The 21690-nt window shown below is 37.9% G+C and overlaps 1 protein-coding gene across 5 annotated transcripts in view; it reads left to right on the top strand.

Moving 5' to 3' along the window:
- Nucleotides 1-21690, top strand: part of bcas1 (brain enriched myelin associated protein 1) — a 151286-nt gene that overhangs the window by 85344 nt on the left and 44252 nt on the right. For 4 of the 5 annotated variants that reach the window (XM_072276771.1, XM_072276789.1, XM_072276755.1 and 1 more), the window contains 5 exons: nucleotides 8590-8751; nucleotides 12074-12136; nucleotides 13366-13521; nucleotides 15480-15497; nucleotides 15689-15865. In XM_072276771.1, coding sequence (XP_072132872.1) covers nucleotides 8590-8751; nucleotides 12074-12136; nucleotides 13366-13521; nucleotides 15480-15497; nucleotides 15689-15865 — 576 coding nt within the window. The remainder of the gene's footprint in view (nucleotides 1-8589; nucleotides 8752-12073; nucleotides 12137-13365; nucleotides 13522-15479; nucleotides 15498-15688; nucleotides 15866-21690) is intronic. The other variant, XM_072276764.1, reaches the window with a different exon arrangement.

Here is a 21690-nt window from a genome sequence, read left to right as displayed (position 1 = left end):
ATTCATTTTCATGGCATAATCCCAAAGATGAATTGGTCTCCTTTGAATTTATTGGCTGAGGCTTCATTGCTTACCTTGAGAAGTCCACTTGTTTATATAGGGGCATGAATTCTTTGACATCTACCCGAAAGGAGGCATCTTCAACAATACTTTCCTGCCTTATTAATGTAACCACTTGGATTTAAAAATACAAGATACTGATTTGGAAATATGCAAAACATAATGAGAAAGGAAGCCATTTAGTGAATGAGCAACTGATCATCACCTGTTCATAAAGGTGACATGCAATAGATTATTTCACAAAAGCTTCATAAAATAATGATAATAGAAAAATTTCATGAAGGAAATACTTCTTAAATTGGCAATTGCATGCTTCAAAATGTGAAATATAAAACGCTACTGTAATAAATGAACAAAGTCATGCTTTAAATCTCATGTGACTGACGTAACGGTGTAGTTACCAGCAAAGGATGATAGTCCATCATGATGATTAGGGCAAACAACCAAGGTTCATTTGGGAAAGTAAAATGCTGCAGATGATAGAAATTTGAATTACAAACAGAAAGTGTTAAAAATACTCAGTAATATCTGTGTAAAAGAAACAGAAATAATGTTTTAGGTTGATGATCTTTAATGAGAACCAGGAATAGTTTATATAGGGAGAAATTGATTTAAGATACAGAGAATGGGTTGGGGATGAAGAGAATTAAGTAATGCCTATGGCAGGCTGGATACAAAGTGAAACTGTAAGGTAAATAGTGATAGCTGAAACAGGCTGGCAAATCAGGACACAGGGCAGAGGGAAATAAAACAATGTTGGAATTGAGGGATACTGAACACAACAGTTACTGCATATCTGAAATATATTTTAAAAAGCAGGAAAGATTGCCAATATATCCAGGTGTAAGATAGGGACCGGTAAGTAATGGGTGAACCAGATGGGGATCCTGCCCCTGGTTCCATCTGCCTATACATCCTCTCTCCATCTGGTTCCACTTATAACATACCAGTTTCTATCTCACCCTCCTACAAACTACAACATATTGGCATTTTTTGCTCTTCTCTCTCAGTCTTAATGTAGGATCTTGACCTGAAACATTTCTTTTGCTTGGACAGATGTTGCCTGACTAACTGAGTTCTTCCAATTCACGCTTTTTGTTCTAGATTCCAGCATCTGCCATCTCTTTTGTCTTCATTATAGGTTGATGGCTGTTCAGCAGAAATGAACATGTTAAATTAAATAAATATTTTGGATTTTTAGACCCAGCATGTTCATGGTGGGTCATAGAGCTGATACCTCTATTTTAAATATACACTCTATGGCCACTTTATTAGGTACACCTGTACACCTGCTGGTTAATGCAGGTATCTAAGGATCCAATCATGAGGCAGCAATTCAATGCATAAAAGCATGCAGACATGGTCAAGAGATTCAGTTGTTGTTTAGACCAAACATCAGAATCAGGAAGAAATGTGACCTAAATAACTTTGACAGTGGAATGATTGTTAGTGCCAGAAGGGGTGGTTTGAATATGTCAGAAGCTGCTGATCTCCTATTATCATGCACAACAGTCTCTGGAGTTTACAGAGAATGGTGCAAGAAACAAAAAAAAAATCAGTGAATGGCAATCCTGTGAGTGAAAATGCTTTGTTAGTGAGAGACGTCAGAGGAGAATGCCCAGGCTGGTGACAGTAACTCAAATAACTACGCGTTACAACACTTTCTATTAGTCACCCCATTAAGTTCAAAGTAAATTTATTATCTAAGTACAAATATGTCACCATATACAACCCTGAGTTTCATTTTCTTGCAGGCCTGCTCAATAAATTCAATAACCATAGCAGAATCAATGAAAAACCACATTCAATAGGGTGGACAACCAGTGTGTAAAAGACAACAAGCCGCAAATGTAAAAGAAAAAAAAAGAATGATAATAGTTAAATAAGCAATAAATATTGAGAACATGAGATGAAGAGTCCTTGAAAGTAAGTCCATAGGTTGTGGGAACAGTTTAGTGATGGGGTGAGTGAAGTTAAGTTATCCCCACCGGTTAAAGAGCCTGATGGTTGAGGGGTAATAGCTGTTCCTGAACCCCATGATGTGAGGCCTGAGGCTTATGCACCTTCCTACTGATGGCAGCAGTAAGAAGAGAGCATGACCTGGGTGGTGTGGGTCCCAGATGATGGATGCTGCTTTCCTGCAACAATGCTCCTTGTAGAAGTATTCAATGGTGTGGAGGGCTTTACCCGTGATGAACTGGGCCATATTCACTTAATTTTTGTAGATTTTCTATTCAAGGGCATTGGTGTTCCAAACCAGTCTGTGATGCAGCCAGTTAATATACTCTCCACCACACATCTACAGAAGTTTGTCAAAGTTTTGGATGTCATGCTGAATCTTTGCACATTTCTAAGGAAGTAGAGGCACTGCCATGCTTTCTTTGTAATCACACTTAAGTGCTGAGCCCAGGGGATTGATCCTTTGAAATGATAACACTGAGGAATTTAAAGTTACTGACCCCCTCCACCTCTAATACCCCAATGAGGAATGGCACACGGACCACTGGCTTTCTATTCCTGAAGACTGGGTTTGCAGTTTTATAGTGTTCAGCCCTAACTTGTTCTAGTCTGTTGTTCTATTGCAGCAGGTAGCCCACTACTTTTAACAATCAAAAGATTGTTGATCCCTTTAAAATAGGCATTTTAGGCAACAAGATCTGAATCAAACTAAGGGAACAAATTCTGCAGCTGTTATTCTTTGCTTTGGGATATTAAGCCTATCCATAGTGTTTCTGACAACTGGAGCAAGAGCTGATAGTCTGCATTTAAACAGCTCATGATCATCAATGGTATTTGTTGTACAGCTATTTGCTCCTGTTCTCATTTAATTGCCTCTATTGCCCATTGGAGAGATTTCACAAAGTTGTGGATATAAACGTTAACAGATTTATGGCTGTAAAGAAAGCCAGCTATTGAACAGTGCTCATCAAAGATCAAAGTTCAAGGTAAATTTATTATCAAAGTACATATATGATGTCACCATATGCAACCCTGAGATTCATTTCCTAGCAGACATACTCAATAAATCCAACAACCATAATAGAATCAATGAAAACCTGCACTGACGGGCCAGACGACCAGTGTGTAAAAGACAGCAAACTGTGCAAATACAAAATAAAGAAAGAAGAGAAAACAAATACTGTAAATGAGCAATAAATATCAAGAACATGAGATGAGGAGCCCTTGAAAGTGAATCCACTGGTTGTGGGAACAGTTCAGTGATGGGGCAACTAAAGTGGAGTGAATTTTATCCACTGTGGTTCAGAGCCTGGTAGTTAAGGGTAACTGAACCTCATAGTGTGAGTCCTGATACTCCGATTCCTTTTTACTGACGGCAGCAGCAAGAAGAGAGCCTGGTGGGGGGTTGGGGGGGGGTGGTTCCCAGATGATGGTTGCTGCTTTCCTGGAATAAAGTTCCTTGTAGATGTACTCAGTGCTGGAGAGGACTTTACCCATGATGGGCTGAGCCGTATCCACTACTTTTTGAAAGACTTTCCATTCAAGGACATTGTTGGTTCCATACCAGACTGGAATGTTGCCGGTCAATATACTCCACCAGACATCTATAGAAGTTTGTCAAGGTTGCAGATGTCATGCTGAATCTTCACAAACTCCTAAGGAAGTAGAGGCGCTGCCGTGCTTTCTTCATAATTGCACTTGTATACTGGGCCCAGGACAGATCCTTGGAAATTATAACACTGTAGAATTTAAAGTTGCTGATCTTCTCCACCTCTGACCCCCGATGAGGCCTGAGTCATGGACCTCTGGTTTCCTCCTCTTAAAGTATTTAACCAGCTCCTTATAGAGCAGGGGCTAAGCACACAGCCTTGTGTTGCACCTGTGCTGATGGAGGTTGTAGAAGGGATGTTGTTGCCAGTCCAAACTGACTGATGTCTGCAAGTGAGGAATTGAGTATCCAATTGCTCATCACCAATGAATGGAATTAATCATTGAGCCTTGGCATCCTTATTCATCAAGGTGTTTCATTGAAATCTGTATTTGACCTCACTTTTTATAATCTCATTAGAAAAGCTGAGGTCAAATTGCATGCAAGAATGAATAAGTCTGATGTATTCTTTTAGTTTGCACTATTAGTGCCAAAACTTTACAAACTATTCAATATATATTAATAAATTGCTAACATTACCATCACACAATGGTTTAATTGTTTAACTTGCACAATGGCATTACTATCTTTGCAAATTTTATACAGGAGGCGACATGAAGAGAATTGCAATAGAGGCAGTTCTTGCTCAGAACCATTAAAGAGAGTGGATACCAAAACTGTAACCACTTCAATACAATAATTACTTTAAAATGTCAGAGCAATTTAAGAAATTATAGAAAATATCAATAAACAGAAGTTTGGAAGGAAGAAGAGAAATATCGTGAACATTTTTAGAATGCTTTGTAGAATAAAATGCCTATTGGTTCAGTCAGAAAAGCTTGTGTGTTAATCCTAGTACTGGCATTCTCCATTATGCTGCAAGTTCTTTTCAAAACATCTGCTGGTGCGGACACAAGCACCTCATTATCCTGTGCTAGCAGCTAGTATTTCAGTAACAATAAATGAGTTATTTTAATAAGACTTTGCTGTTCACTCGGAGTTCAACACTGCACCAATTTACAGTTTATTTTCCAAAGGCCATAAAACAATAATAGTATTTTTCAGCTTTCTCCTTCGTAATTTGTTTTTCTTCTTTGAGTAGAACTGAAAGTATTATGTTTCAAATTCCTCATGGCTCATGAACACTTAGATCATTGAAATTTAAACGATGCTTCTTTATAACCAAGTGCAAAGTATGATTGTTTATATAATATAGAACAGGAGGGCACCAATATACTTTATGTAGACTCCTTTATTACAAAGTGTTTGACAGTGGTGATGTGCATATTTTTAACTTTCCAGAGATATTTCTTTTTTACAATTCACTTATATATTACGTTTGTTCAATGTTTATTATTTTTAGCCTTATTCTTCCAAGCCCTTTTAAAGTAGGTTGCAATGAACTCCTTTCATAGATTTGTGAGAATTGTTCAAGGCAGTTCATAATTTGGCACAAATCAAGGTAACTAACTAATGAGCCTACTTTTAATTTTCAGTTTAACTTCACAAAGTAGTTATCAAGTAATGAATGCAATACTAAAATATTATGGATCTATTGCTTTGTAGCCTGCAGCAAGCATGAAATTTAGGAATCTGGGGTTCAAATCTGATGTAAATTATTTGCTGTGATTAAACTGGAAAACACAAATCTGTAATGTTTACAATTGGAGTAAATATTATTTCTTTTCCAAATTGTATATTGATTTATTTCTTTCACTGCAGTTTTCATTCTGTCTTCTCCTTTGTCAGCAACTTTAAATTTAAGATAGTCATTTTTTTTCAATTCCAATAATTGCTTGAAGCAACAATAAAATCTAAAACTTCTCACTTTGTGTCTAACCACATTGCCTGGTGAGGCAGAATGGTGACAACTTGCATTTATATCCTGTCTTTGATGTGGAAAATTATCCAGAGGCAGCTCATAGAACTAGTTACATGAATATGAATGTCAAGTTAAGGGCTTGATATTAGGAAGCCCGTTGTTTGTTCAGGGGTGGGTTTTAAGGGGAAGCTTTAAAGTGAAGGTCTTACGGAAAGGTAGCAATGTGGGTGGTAGATGTCACAATTACAACTAGGAAGATGAATAGTGGGAGAGATGCAGAAGAGAAGCAGTTATCAGAGGAAGGGGCTGGTGGAGTGGGATGATGGAAATTAGATGGGTTTCCATCACGTGGTCACAGCACGGAAGGCCATTTGATTAGTCCAGGTCTATGCCTGCTATATTATTTTGGACTTTCCCATAGCCCTGCAACTTTTTTTCTTTTGGATGTTTATCAAACTCTCCTTTTGAATGCTATGGTTGAATCTGCTTGCACAATTACTCCTGAAAGAGCACTGCAGACACTCACTGCACACTGTATATGATTTCTCTTCATGTGTCCTTTAGTCTATTTTCCTATTCACTCTCAATTTGTGTCTCTTACTTTTTGAGCCTTCTGTCAACAGAAAGTTCTCCACCTACTCTCTACTTTCCATGATTTTAAATACCTCCATTTGATTCCTTCCTGACCTCCTTTGACGCAAAGAACACAATCCCAGCTTCTCCACCTATCATGTAACTAAAACCCTTATTCCTGAAATAACTTTGGTAAGTACCTTCTTCATTTCTCTAATTTCCTTTATATCTTTCTGAAAGTGTGGTACACTTTACTCGAATTATGGCTGGATGATTGCTTTACAAATGTTTGTTATGACCTCCTTGTTCTTGTACTTATACATTTAGATTAGTTAAGTGAAGATCGTGAATATGCTTTGTTTCATCTGAAGTAGATGGAATGATTTTCTTACAGTTGTGTTTACATGTGCAGACATGGAGCTAGTCCAAATACAATTCTCACGGTTTACAGAGGCTCCTTTAGAATGTCCCAATCCATTGACTGGTCACATTCAGTTCCTCCAAACTAGTGTAATCAGGCCCATGTTTACCCCTTCCTTCACTCCTCATAGTGAGAATGCAGCAGTGAACCAAACTGGGCTCTACACCCATGTTTGGTCAAATAATATTTGCACTTGCCATCATGCTGCTGAAATTACTGTGCCAAATTTCTGCAATAGTTTTACAATCAAGTCAAACTCTAAAACTAATATAGACTCTGTTGCTATTGATTTCATTTTACCCAGAGTTAAAATGTCCAAAGCTCCCTGCATTGTCATCAAAATGCAAGATACCACAAAATGAAGCTAACTATTCTTCTAAGGTCGGTAAATGACCAGGTATCTACTTCCACTTAACATGTCTTATCATATATTCTCAGCTTTAAAAATCATACATAATTAAAATACATACAATGCCAGGGGTCTCTGAGCTTTTTTGCACCGCGGGCCAGTTTAATATTGACAATATTTTTGCGGACCGGCCGACCCGGGGTGGGGGGAGATGTTAATCACCACAACCGGAATATAGATGATAAGTCAACTATAAGTCACTTATAAGTGGCTAATACACTCAATTTAATTTCTAAAGGGTTTATCTAACGAACTTAATAGTAAACACACAGCGCATGTTTTCCTCGCATGAATGTAGTGATAAGTCAATTATAACAGTGGTCCCAAACCTCCGGGCTGTGGGCTGGTACATTGCCGTGAAGAATACAGCGGTGGACAGAACGCATCCAGCACATCTTTAAGAAAAAAGCCAAAATAAACAAGCTAATTGATTAGGTGCCGCATGGCACATAAATGTCAGCCCAGATCAGAGGTGACGCAATTGGCAATCGCCTCTGATCTGGGCCGACATTTACGTGCCGGGCAGCACCTAATCAATTAGTTTGTTTATTTCGGCTTTTTTCTTAAAGATGTACTGGGTGCGTTCTGGCTACCGCTGTACCGTTGCATTCTTCGTGGCCCAGAGGCTGGGACCACTGAATTATAAGTCACTTATAAGTCAATAGCATCATAACATTTTAAGTAATATTTGGATATTAAACACAGCACATATTTCCCCCGTATGAACATATAAAATCATTGCAACACACCAATATCGCTGAACCAGTGGGAGCCCTGGGCTTGTTTTCCTGCAACAAGACTGTCCCATTGAGGGGTGATGGGAGACAGCGATACTCGAAGGGGGTTCCTTATGTCCAGTCTATTCTGCAATTTAGTATTCATCGCAGAACACTCTGCTTCACAGAGCTATGATGTTGGAAATGGGAAGCAACGTTTTCAGTGCTTTCGTGGCTATCTCATGATATTCAGCCTTGACTTTGATCCAGAATGCCGGCAGAGATATGTCAATCATACTTCTCAGCCTACCGTCATTTGCAAGCTCAAGGAGTTGATCTTTTTCCCGCGCTGACGTGGAAGATCCACCGGAAACATTCACAAATGGGTCACGGACACATTCCTTTGCACGTCTTGGGTCACTGATGACCTCGCGTGCATTAAAGTTCAACAGTAGGCATGACAGGGAATGAGGAAAGGTGCAGCTGACTCATATCATTTCATATCGCCAAATCATATCGTTTCCTCGCGGCCCACAGCCCAGTAGCACATGCTTTGCGGCCCGCTGGTTGGGGACCACTGTACAATGCAATTACAAGTTTCATGATAAAATAAACAAATTAATGAAAACCAAAACCCTATATTTTAATAAATGCATCTTGATATCAACTATTGTCTGTTGGCCACAATCTGTGCCCTCTTCCTTTCCAGTCCTGTTGAAAGATCTCAACCCAGAGTGTTAACTGTTTATTCCCCTCCTTAGACTTTGCCTGACTTGCTGAGTTCCTCTTTCCTTGTGTACGTGTTGCTCAAGATTTCCAACATTTGCAGAATCTCTTGTGTTTATCCCCAAAGTGCACCTTGATTTTTATAAAAACCAGATTGTCTCACTCATTTTGAGTAATGCCATAGGATTTCTATATTTAGGGAATAAATGCATTAAGAAGCTGTTTGACACATATGATCTGGAAACTAATTTCTAGGAAACTGGTGATGGTAACAAGGATTATATGACATCATCCAATGGTGATAACATATCTCAAAATCCAGCATCTGCCAAATCATCTGAGAAGGATACTGAGAAGGAACATAAAACAGGGACGCCTGCAGATGATAATTCTGTCATGAATTTCTTCAAAACACTTGTAAGTAATGATAACATGTTGTTTTAATTCTTGACATGATTTTTAGCATATTAGCTAGCAGGTAAAATTGTTTCTGGTTTAAAGAATACAGGGCACAAAGTTATGCAAATTGCAATGAAAGAAGTCACCTCTATTACTTTTAATAAAATTGTAACATTCCCCTGGCATACAGTATGTTATGAAATTTGTTTTACGGTAGCAGTACAATACATAGTAAAAGACTATAAATTACAAAAAGAAATATATAATGAATAGTGCAGAAAAGAGCAACAAAAGTAGTGAGCCAACTCAAGTGCTCATTTACTGTATATACTTACTAAATGGCATGACAGTACTTGCTTCCACCACCTACACAGATAATGTATTCCAGATTCAACACACCATCTGGTTATTAAAAAAAAAATCCCCCATGTACACCCTAAAACTCTTCCCACTGACCCTAAACCAATATCCTCTAGTTTTTCATACCATTATTATAAGAAGCTTATGCCTCTTATCACTTTATACACCTCTGTCAGGTCAGCCTCAACCTCAAAATTTCAAGTTTATCGTTCCTCATATCTGAAATTTTCCATCCATTCTAACACTTTGATGAACATCCTCTGCACCCTTTCCAGTGCAACCACATCCTTCCTGTAATGTGGTGATCAGAACTGCACACAGCAATCAGGCGGTGCCTAACCAGTGTTTGATAAAGCTGTACGATGGACTCACTGCTCTAGCGTTCAATGCCCCAGCTAATGAAGAATGAGAACGTTGAGCACGTTGTTTACAATAATACCTACTTATGCTGCTTCCCTTTGAAATCCTTGGCCATGTACACTAAATTCTATCTGATCTTTAATACTCCATAGGGTCCTACTATTTATCAAGTATGCCCTCATGAATCCGAAGTGCAGAGGAGATTCACCAGAAAGGGATGTTCCAATTATGAGGAAATACTGGATAGGCTTAGTGTGTTTTCCTTGGCATAGAGAAGGCTGGAGGGGACTCTAACCTTTACAATCTGTCTCTGATTAGGGACACTGTTGAAGGCCTTATTACTGAAGTTCAGTTGTACTATATCAACCACGCTACCGTTAACAAACGATTTTGTTACTTACTCATATACCAATGCATCCTGCAAGTCAAACACATAATGATGTGTTAATCTCTTAGGTGTTATATGTTGAACAATGAATATTAATTTCTAGGTCTTTGGTATATTTATGTTGTAATTTCTGGGATATTTCCTTCTATCTCTTAATTTTGATGTTGCTTTGTGATAAACAACAAAGGGACCTATAGAAACTCCAAGGATTGATCCTTGGCCTGCCTCTTAAAAACGATGCTTTGGGTACATCACCTGAAATCATTGGTAAGGCTTTCCAACTATACTGGATCACCCCTTCCCTTCCTTCAAACCTTCCTATTGATTACTCTGTTGGTCCAACAACAAGACCTGGAGGCACAATTTCTTTAATGAGGCATTGATAAACCAAAAACACCATCTTCACTCACCCTTAAAAAAACACCAAACTTCCACAATCAAATCAATCTCTTCATATCTCCATCACTGAAGCTATATAACATGACCCAATTTGGGTTTTTTCTCGGCTCATCAGCTGTTGAAAACCTTATTTATAACCAAGTTACCTCCAGCCAACTCTTCATTTTGTTCGGATTGGGCTCCCATCCTTCATCCTCCACGAATACTAACACCAACCACCTTCCACCCTGTTCTTATGAAATGTGTCTCTCAAATCCTCTAAATTCAAGTTTAAAATTTTTATCTTTACTTAAATCTTTCCCTGGGATATGTAACTTCCTCCAGCCCCACAATTCTTGAGAACACTGTGGTCTACTTACTGTCATTTCTTTGGATGTTCACTATTTTGAACAACATTTATTTCTACCATTCTGGACATTATATTACTGTTCATCCCACAAATCACTTCATTCTTAAACACACTGCCCAGAAAGAGTTCTTCTTATAAGCATATACTCTTTGGCTCATTTTGTCCTTCATGAGAAAACTTCTATTAGCTAGATTGAGACAAGTTAAGGACAAATAAACTTTTCTCCAGCTTTAAGCTGGGTACAGATATCGATTACAATCAATGATTTGATGACAAACTCTGCCATCTTCTTCAGGGATCATTCCTGAAGATGATGGCAGTTTGCCATTAAAACTTCAGTTATAATCGATACCTGTACCTTATACACCAGGAAAGCACAGGATCCTTCTTCAAGTTAAGGACATTTTATGAATCTATGTTGTTATTATTGATCTTTTCCCTTGTAATGATCAAAGAATTATTACTTAGTGAAAGATATTATTTTCCTTTGTTATAATTTTTCCGTTGTTCATAGGAAAATAAAGCATATGTTATTAATATTTGATTCTAAAACATTTTATGTTAGTCATTATGTTTTGCCTTGTGTTGATAACCTTACCATGTTATGACATATTCATTATCAAGGCAATCAATGGACAACATTGGAAGTGTTAGACCTTATGCAAGGATGCTTGGATTGAAAGAAATTGAAGCAGAAATTCTTCTTCAAAGCATAGAAATATATTTACTGTTTTGTTTTATTTCACTTGTGTTTTATTTTCTAAGTCTGTTAAGTAACATTGTCTGTCCCTGTAAGACCTTGATCATGCAGAACCCAAATTTTATATCCAACAGTGAGTAAGCCTCATTCATTGAATTCATAGAGTCACTTACTCACTCAGTGGCTTACGTCACATGTGAATCTTGCCAGAAAAGCTGGCCTTGCAAAACCAGCAGGTTAACTCACTGAACTAGTAGTGGCATGAGCTATGTTAGTCATTCTCCCTGCACAACTGTGCAAGTTTCTGTGCAGGTTTGTAGGTGAGATCTCTCACATATTTGTTGTACCTGGTGATTTCACTATCTCCTTGTGAGTTTCTGCCCCAATAGTTGGGTTGGGAGATTGGGAGAAAACTTGCACCAGGACATTCCCCAATGCCTTCTACTCTTCAACTCTAAAACAATTGGCAGAAATCTGGGAGCAGCTGACCTGCCTGGAAACCTGATGTAGATCCGTTTAGAAATGGCCAGAATAGCAAGTACAATCACACGGAGACAGAATTTCAAACTCATAGTAAATAGCTGGACATCTGGAAAGTGAATAAGACAGCACAAGTTACTAATCCTCTTTTCAATTAAAAGCAAATTGGTATGGTGGCACAGAAATGCTTTCAAACAGGCCTTGATACTCAAAGCAATTGGAATTAATTTTATAATTCTAAATAATTTCTATGTTGGTTTGTCAATATGCAATTGAAAACTGCACAATGTGCTGATTATTTTAGGTGACTCCAACGAAGTCCTCTACCAAGATAGAGCACGACTCACATCAGGCATCTGATGAAAAGGTATATTTTCTCATTTATCCTTTTATGGTTTTTCAATACAACTGACTATCTTCAGTCAAGAGAACAAACCTATGACTTTATTTCAGGAAATCTGTTTTTTAAGTAGTTGTACAGTACCTCGTGATTAATGACCTTTCAATATTATTTTCTCCTTCCTGCGAAAGTGCGCAGATTAGCATGCTTGCAAATCCATGACTTAACTTTCAAGGGCACAATGCAATGGATTTTTGATGTAATTCTGCTTTTCTTACAGTGTTAATCATTTTAACCTTTCTTGTGTATCATAGAAGTTTTGAATGCAGAATCTCTTCTCAGCTTTTAATGTCATAAATAGTTTGCTACATAATGGGCTAATCTAAATAGAAAATATCCAGCTTAATTTAGCATAATTGTTATATGATTAGCATCTTCAACGCACAAGGAATATTTATGTTAAAAGGTAACAACTATGTTTGTTAAAGGTCACATTGAAGATACAAAATGAGTGTAAATATACTATAACTACAGTTCAAGAATGTAATTTTAAACCATAGCATTATCAGTAATTAGTAAATGAGATACTCAATAAAATGAAGTACATATGACTATTTAGAAAACCAATTTCTTTTTAACACATTACAATAAATATGTAGTCTGTTTTTGCAGATGGCAAGTGGAAAAAAATGCTCAAAAATCACTGAGCTAATGATTGAGTTAATTACTAATGTGCAACAAAACTGAAATTAATTTTTCTAACAGTTCAGGTTTGTTAATTTGTTTGATTAAATGCAACTGGCATACTGTAAGTTCAGAATTTTTAAGTCGCACCAAAGATCTTCAAGGAAAGCAAAGAAATATTTTAAAATTCCATTGGCATATTTATACTTGCACTTTCCAGTTTGCCATTCACCACAAACACTTATAGCCAAACCATTGTGAGTGGAGATTTGGAAGGAGGATGTTAAATATAATCTTTAAATAAACAATTCATGTGTATCAAATATTTGTGCAAAGAGTAGTTTTTAGTGTTTTATGTGATAATAATGCAAAGGATGGAAATAGTGTTGTGGACAAAATTCTTAAATAAAGGCATATAAGCTCAGCACCTTTCACAACCTAACTTTTGTGAAGGACTGTTAGAATGAGGAAAGGGCTTGACTTTTTTTCTTTACTCAGCTGATATAAGTGGTGTTGATGCCAGTAGAACTGTCACATTGAAATTCTGCCTTTATTTTCTGAATGGTTTGTAGAAAAAAGTAAATGGTGAACACAAGGAACCAGCAGCCAAAGCCCACAAATTAGAACAACAGAGGGTATCCAAGACTAAAGGTACAGATTCCGCTGATGGAGCAAAATCAGAAAAGTCACCAATACAAAGTCCATTTGGAAAACTGTTTAAGCAAAAAGTAAGTAATAATATGTTTGCTATTCTAATTTAAAATTATGTTAATCTCACTGCAGTAATCTCTTTCTATAAAGTTCTTTGCTGAAACAGAAATAAATAGATATTCTACTTGTAAAAGTTTTTAAAATATTTATTTTAAAGTATAGTGGATTCTGGTTAATTGGGCCACATTGGGTACAGTATATTATGGCCCCATTAAGCGGCTGCCTGAATTGACCAAAGTTTATGGAAATAGTTGAAAAGGTATAAAAAAAAGATAAACTGAGTAACAAATTATGTATTTATATGAAATACAGAACAAATTAGAATACTACCAATAGTACTACAGTACTAAAGAACTGTGTGTTTGTTCCTAATAGTTATTAATGGAGGAATTCATCCAATAAATGCAATGAACAAAATCAACACAGATACTGTGTGCAGACAATGGACTGCCTTCATACAATGCTATCAATGATTGCATCCTGTAAATCTTCTTTTTCATTGTACATTTAAGATTATTGTCAATACGCTCAAATTTTTGTCCTTCCTAATTTGCTGAAGTGGTGAAATTGTATCATTTTCACTCCTGTCTGCTTCTGGCATCTCCAAATCTGATTGCTTGACACTGCAGTGAGTCTAACAGTTCAGAAATGTCTTACTGCTTATTCCTCCCCAACTATCAGTGACAAAAATCACTGCTTTTTAAACAGAAACACATGGCAACTGACGCTATTTAAAAACTGTTCATTCTAAGCAGGGTGCAGCATCAACGGCCACACACGTGCATGAGAACGATGCTGGTTAGCACCTAGTCAGTAAGTCTTCTACCCCAATTAAGTGGCATATTGTCCCAAATAAACAAAGGGAATCCGGCCAATGTTCTCGATTTGATTTTATTCTTTAAGAGTTTTCCAAAATAAATGGCTGCCCCGATTAATGGATGACCCAATTAAGTGGAATCCACTGTAATTTTTGTTGAATTGGATATACAGGTACATGTAGCTTGCTGAGTTCCTCCAGCATTTTGTGTATGTGTGTATTGCTTAAACTAAAAACTTTCTTGCTTACTCATAGCAATGTAATTAAAATAGAATGACTGAAATTAGAGAAAACAAAAACTGCCTATCATATTTCAGGGAACCATCAGCATTATAATTTTTTACTAAAGCAAGTATGTTATTTACAGCAATAACCTTACAATAACATTGCAGTTTTAAAATATAACAAACCTATCACTGAGTAGGACTTCCCACAGGAAAACAAATTTATAACTTAATATTTAGAAATCCAAGTAAGTTCAAAAAGTTACACATACATCAAATAATTACTTCTTGTTCATTTATTTAAAGCAGGTCTTCTGGCAAGGCTGGTATTTATTGCCCAATTACTATAATTACCCAAGAGAAGTTAGGATAGCCATGTCCGGAACCAGGACAAACCTTCTACTGAAAGTACACCCAAAATGCATTCAGGTGGGAAGTTCTAGGAACTAGACCTAGCAACAAAGGTGATACCTTTCTAAAGTCATATGATGAGTCTTTTGGAGAAAAAAATGTTGACAGTGCTCTGCACTTTTTAAACTTGTTCTTCACAGTGGAAAACATCACAATTTTCAGCAGTGCTATCAGAGAAGGCAAATAATTTTATTTGTTGCGAGTGAAATTTGTAAACTAATGAATATTTCTGAGCAGTCATTTCCTCTTCATAGAGACAGGGATGAGTACTATAAATGTTGAGGAACAGAATTGTAATTAAAAAAATATATACCTAAAGCGTTCAACCCTACATTTTCTGTCACTCTGACATGCCTCAGTTTCAGAACCAAAGCCTGCGATGAATCTCGGTGTAGCAGTGACCATGGCGCATTGGTGCGCTGAACCACTCACATTACAGATGTGACATCTCAGAAGTTATATATTTAATGAAGTAAAACCTTGTTTAATAATTAATTTATTGTGGTCTCTTTTTTTTAAACAGACTATCAAGGAATCACAGGTCAGTGAAATTCAAAATGTAAGGCAATTGTATATTTTAAGTTCCATGATGCTAATTCACGGACTGTATTCAATTAGTGACTGGGAATGCTGCATTTAATGTCTTGTGCATAAATTTTATTAAGCTGTCATTATGCTCATGTGAAATAGATAAAGGTATATTCCATTTATTCCATTCCATTTATTACCCAGTTTGAACAAGAAAATGTGGCTAGTACTCCTAATATGAAAGCAGAAAAGGGCACGTCACAACCACAGAAACAGATTTCCAAGCAGGGAAGTAAAGATTCTGAAGTTGCACAGCAAATTAAGGCTGAAGAAGAAGTTAAACCAGCCAAGAAGGGCTTCCTGAATTTCTTCAGACAGACGGTAAATGGATTCTGTGTGCATGCTTATTAACTCATTCAATGTGGTGTCGAGTTAAAACTAAGACATCTTTTACTGCTTGGCATGTAAATCAGAATCTTCTGGACAGATCTTTTATTTTACTATCAAAATCTTCTGAACTGACCTCTTTATTTTAGAATTATTTGTTGGAATCTACTTAGAGAAGGTAATCTAATAATTCGGTAAAGTTGATACTATTGGATATGGGTACAGAAAATGGGAAGTACATAGAAATAGAAGGTTGATGCCATCTTAAACAGAGGAAGATGAACAATGAAGATTTAAAGTAGAATAAAGTGTCTAATTCAGAATTGTTTATGTATTTTTGTGAGCTTAAACATAATAGTTAAAGAATTCAATCCTAAAAACCTAAGGAATGAACGTTAAAAACCTCCATAAATTCTCTGTGGCAACAAAACCTTCCAGCGGATATCATTTGGTGAATATTGTGAAATAAAAATGGAAAGCCTTATGAATGGAAAACTATTTTCATCTCTGCAGTGGAAATGATGATTTATTCTGAAGGAAAAGTTGTCATTTAAGTTTTCACATGACTGCATTGAAATCCTGCAACATGTTTAAGAGCAGTGCACACATTAGGGAATGAGCATAAAGCTATGACCTTTAACCAATTTGCAAAATAGCTTCCAAAATCTAATGTAGTTTGAAAAAAAGCTTGTATTTATAGCACTTTTATTGGAGTAAGCAGAACCAAGACAGTTCAAAGGTGTATTATCAAGCATAATCAAATACCTAATCCACATGAAGGGAATCTGGGGCACACTGGCAACACAGCAGAGTAGCCATGAGTGCAATGATATTACAGCACAAAATCCCAGGTTCAATTCCATCAATACCTGTAAGGAGCTTGTACATTCTCCCCGTAGCAACATGGGTTTCCTCAGGGTGTTCTAGTTTTCTCCCACATTCCAAAGATGTATGATTTAGTAGCTTAATTGTTCACATGAGTGCAATTGGTTAGTGTAGGCTCATTGGGCCAGAAGGGCCTTTATCTATTCTGCATCTCTAAATAATTAAAATTACATGACAAAAAAAGCAAAGTTAGATAGATAGATACTTTATTGATTCCAAAGGAAATTACAGTGCCACAGTAGCATTACAAGTGCACAGATATACAAATATACAAAGAGAAGTAAGAAAGAATAAAACTAAGTTACACAGCTAGCTCTCAAGGTGCATCATGTAGAGAGTTTTAGGGAGGAAATTCAAGAAGATCCTTATAGCTGAAGTATAGCCCATAGTGTGTAATTCTCCAGTGATCAGAATTTTGGCAGCACAGATATCTCAGAGGGTTAGAACTGGACAATATTTCAGAGAAGGGAATAGACAAACCATGGTAGACTTGGAAACAGTGTTGATTACGTGAATTCTAAGAATAATAAAACCAAGCCCTTATTTAATTCAGAGCCTGTTGAGAACCGAGGGACTTTTGACTCTCAATGTAGAAGAAATGGTGGACAAACAGACTTTGGCCAGTTAAGACTTGGAAAACAGAGATTCGAATGACATAAAGTGAATGGAAAATATGTGGTTCATTGAAATAGTCAGGTCTGGAGGTCCAAAGGCTTGGAGAATGCTTCAGCAGCAGATGAGTTGAGTTGTGTCAATTTGAATATAGTTACTATATGAATCATTAAAGGGGTTTTGTTCATTCTTAGACACTTGGCAATAGAAAGTTACTAGATAAAAATATAATTCAAATGTATAGATCATGACATATTCAAAGGAATTATCGTTGCATAATATTTATTCATATCAGAATTACACTTTGTACAATCAGATTTAATAATATTGGCATACATCATGAATTTTGTTTTTGCAGCAGCAGTACAATGCAATAATAATAGGAAAAAGTGAATTACAGTAAATACATGTGTGTGTATATATATATTAGCATAGTGCAAAATAAAAATAAAAAGTAGTAGGGTAGAGTTCATGGGTTCCATGTCCATTCAGAAATCGGATGGTAGAGGGGAAGAAGCTGTTCCTGAATCATTGAGTGTGTGCATTTAGGCTTCTGTTCCTCCTTCCTGATGGTAGCAATAAGAACAAGGCATGTCCTGGGTGATGGAGGTCCTTAATGATGGATGCCACCTTTTTGAAGTATTGCTCCTTGAAGATAGGAAAAAAGGCCGAGTGCACTCAACCTATTCTCAGAAGGCATGCTCCCCAATCCCCCATCCTTGTAAATCTCCTCTGCACCCTTTCCATGGTTCCTACATCCTTTCTATAGTGAGGCGACCAGAACTGAGCATAGTACTCCAAGTGGGGTCTGACCAGAAACATCAGTAGAAATTTATAAGTGTCTTTGGTGACCTACTAAATCTCCTCAAACTCTTAATGAAATAGAGCTGCTGTCATACCTTCCTTGTAGTTGCATCAATATGTTGGGCCCAGAATAGATCTTCAGAGACATTGACACCCAAGAACTTAAACTTACTCACTCATTCTACTTCTGCTCTCTCTATGAGGATTGGTTTGTGTTCTCTCATCTTACCTTTTCTGAAGTTGGTCTTACAGACTTTGAGTGCAAGGTTGTTGCTGCGACACCACTCAACTAGCTGATGTATCTCGCTCCGAGACGCCCGCTCATCACTATTTGAAATTCTGCCAAAAATAGTTGTGTCATCAGCAAATTTATAGATGGCATTTGAGCTGTGCCTAGCTACATAGTCATGGGTGTAGAGAGAGAGAGTAGAGCAGTGAGCTAAGCACACATCCTTGAGGTGCGCCAGTGTTGATTGTCAGCAAGGTGGCACGTCCCCTTGCGAGGGTTCACCCTCTTGAAATACAGTCTCATGTCAGTCTCTGAGACAGACATCACAGGATCACGGGTGCTGCAGGGATCCTCATAGCTGTAGTTTTATTCTCCCTTTTAAAGTTTGCATGAAACATGTTGAGCTCATCTGGAAGTGAAGCACCGCTGCAATTCATTATTACTTTTTTTCATTGCAACACCAACGAATTAAACTCAATACAACAAATTGCCAATTACATTTTGACTGTTTAACCCAGCCACCCCCCAACCTTCATCACCATCCCTCCTCCACCCCCTCTCCCCCCCATCTCTCTCCCCTCCACCAACCGAGTAGTAGTGCATACACAGACAAAGCATTCCTATTTCAACAAAAGATCTTTTAAGTTAGATATCAAATCTGTCCACATTAAGATTGTGTTCGGTCGTGCATCATTTACTCTTGCTGAAGAAACTTCCAGGTAAAAAATGTCCAAAGAACTCAGGAGCCAGTGAGTATTTGAAATATCACGAGGAGGTTTCCAACGCCAGACTACAATCTTCTTAGCTGCAGTCAGACCTGCCAGCCAGACTTTGCGTGTTTTTTCCATAAGGGAAAGGTGGGAGTCATCATTTAGAAGATGTACAGCAGAGTCCATTGGTAGTTGTACCCCCAGTAGTTCTGTAAGAGTACTGGTAACCTTCCCCCACAAACCAAAAACCCCTGGACATTCCCATACAACATATATAAAAAAACCAACAGTTCCGTGGGGGCAAAATGAGCAATATGAGTCAGGAACCAGTCCCACTTGATGTCTAATTCTTGGTGTTAAATATGCTCTATGACAAAGCTTCAAGTGTACATACTGATCATTTGGGTTTTTTGAAGCATTATCCCAAATTGCATCCCAGTCTAAGTTTTGTCCCAATTCAGATATGTCCCTATCCCAGGCTTTCATTCCTATTGTGGGCATATATTTCTGGGAGTTTAATTTATCATAGATATATGACACTATCTGTCCTGGAGCACTCTGTATCCAACTTAAAATGGGACCACTGCACTTCATGATGTTAGATTTCGCTTAGTGGATATCAGAGAGCAGTCAAACAATTTAGAGATAGTCAAGGGTCAAAATGACATATATAAGATTTTGCATTATATTCCAGATATTTGAACAATGAAGGCAGTCAAGGGGCATCAAGAGTGAACAAGGAGGCAGTGTTGAAGCCAAAATTGGATCTGCCGTGGTTTTATTGAGTGCAGGGCATGTTCAAAAGGATCCCACCACTAACCACATCTTTCCCTCCCCCCCCCCCCACTTTCCGCAGGGATCGCTCTCTACGTGACTCCCTTGTCCATTCGACCCCCCATCCCTCCCCACTGATCTCCCTCCTGGGACTTATCCCTGTAAGCGGAACAGGTGCTACACATGCCCTTACACTTCCTCCCTTACCATCATTCAGGGCCCCAGACAGTCCTTCCAGGTGAGGCGACACTTCACCTGTGAGTCAGCTGGGATGATATACTGCGTCCGGTGCTCCTGATGTGGCCTATATATTGGCGAGACCCGACGCAGACTGGGAGACTGCTTTGCTGAAAACCTACGCTCTGTCCACCAGAGAAAGCAGGATCTCCCAGTGGCCACACATTTTAATTCCACATCCCATTTCCATTCTGATATGTCTATCCACGGCCTCCTCTACTGTAAAGATGAAGCCATGCTCAGGTTGGAGGAACAACACCTTACATTCTGTCTGGGTAGCCTCCAACCTGATGGCATGAACATCGACTTCTCTAACTTCCGCTAATGCCCCACCTCCCCCTCGTACCCCATCCGTTATTTATTTTTATACACACATTCTTTCTCTCACTCTCCTTTTTCTGCCTCTGTCCCTCTGACTATACCCCTTGCCCATCCTCTGGGTTCCCCCCCCTTTGTCTTTCTCCCCAGACCTCCTGTCCCATGATTCTCTCATATCCCCTTTGCCAATCACCTGTCCAGCTCTTGGCTCCATCCCTCCCCCTCCTGTCTTCTCCTATCATTTTGGATCTCCCCCTCCCCCTCCCACTTTCAAATCTCTTACTCACTCTTCCTTCAGTTAGTCCTGATGAAGGGTCTCGGCCCGAAACGTCGACTGTACCTCTTCCTAGAGATGCTGCCTGGCCTGCTGCGTTCACCAGCAACTTTGATGTGTGTTGTTCAAAAGGTTAAATGTCCTTTTGCTGTTCCTAGTTCTTCTGTTCTTATGTTCCATTAATCCCCTGGTAATAATAGAAGGAGAAAGTATTCTGTGGAAGGAGGAACTTAAAAACAAATTTTTGGGTTATTAATTGGGCTAAAGTCCAACAAGTGCCTTGGATCTGATGGCCTGCACGCTATGGTTTTTAAGTAAGTGGTTGCAATGACAAGTTGGTTACTTTACAGCAAAATTCCCTTAATGTTCAAGAGGACTGGCACATTTACCTGAAGTTTAATCTGTCATTATGTAAATGCAGAAATAAATTATTGATGAAATAATAGCAGGGCCTTTGTAAGGTCATAGGCCATAAGAACAGAGTCAATGTGGCTTTATGCAAAAGTGATTAGTGTTTGACAAATCTCCTATGTAACAAACATGGTGAATGAGGGGATAGCAGTAGCTGCGGTTTATTCAAATTTTATGAAGGCATTCAATAATATTCCATACACAATGTAAGTGTGCATAAGTTAATGGTAAATATTATGGCATGGATAGGGGAATTGCTAACAAAAAACAGGGAGTCCAGATAAATGTGAACTTTTGATTGACAATCCGTAAGTAGTGCCAAAGATCAGTGGTGGGGCCTCAAGTAATTCCAGTATGTATTAATGACTTGGGTATAGGGTTCTGATGATCCATTGAAGGGTTAGCACGTTGTGAAGAGGGCACAAAGAGGTTGTAATAAGAATTGGATTTATTAAGTAATTGGACAAGAAAATGGCTGATGGAATATAATGTGGGAATTAAAGGTTAGGCTTTTTGGAAGAGATGATGTATAAAGAATACTATTATTTAATTGGTGTAAAACTAC

Source organism: Mobula birostris, chromosome 2, assembly GCF_030028105.1.
Source record: "Mobula birostris isolate sMobBir1 chromosome 2, sMobBir1.hap1, whole genome shotgun sequence".
NCBI classification, from domain to species: Eukaryota; Metazoa; Chordata; class Chondrichthyes; order Myliobatiformes; family Myliobatidae; genus Mobula; species Mobula birostris.
The sequence above is the reverse complement of the archived record's forward strand: the minus strand, read 5'-3'. Positions and strand labels throughout refer to the sequence as shown.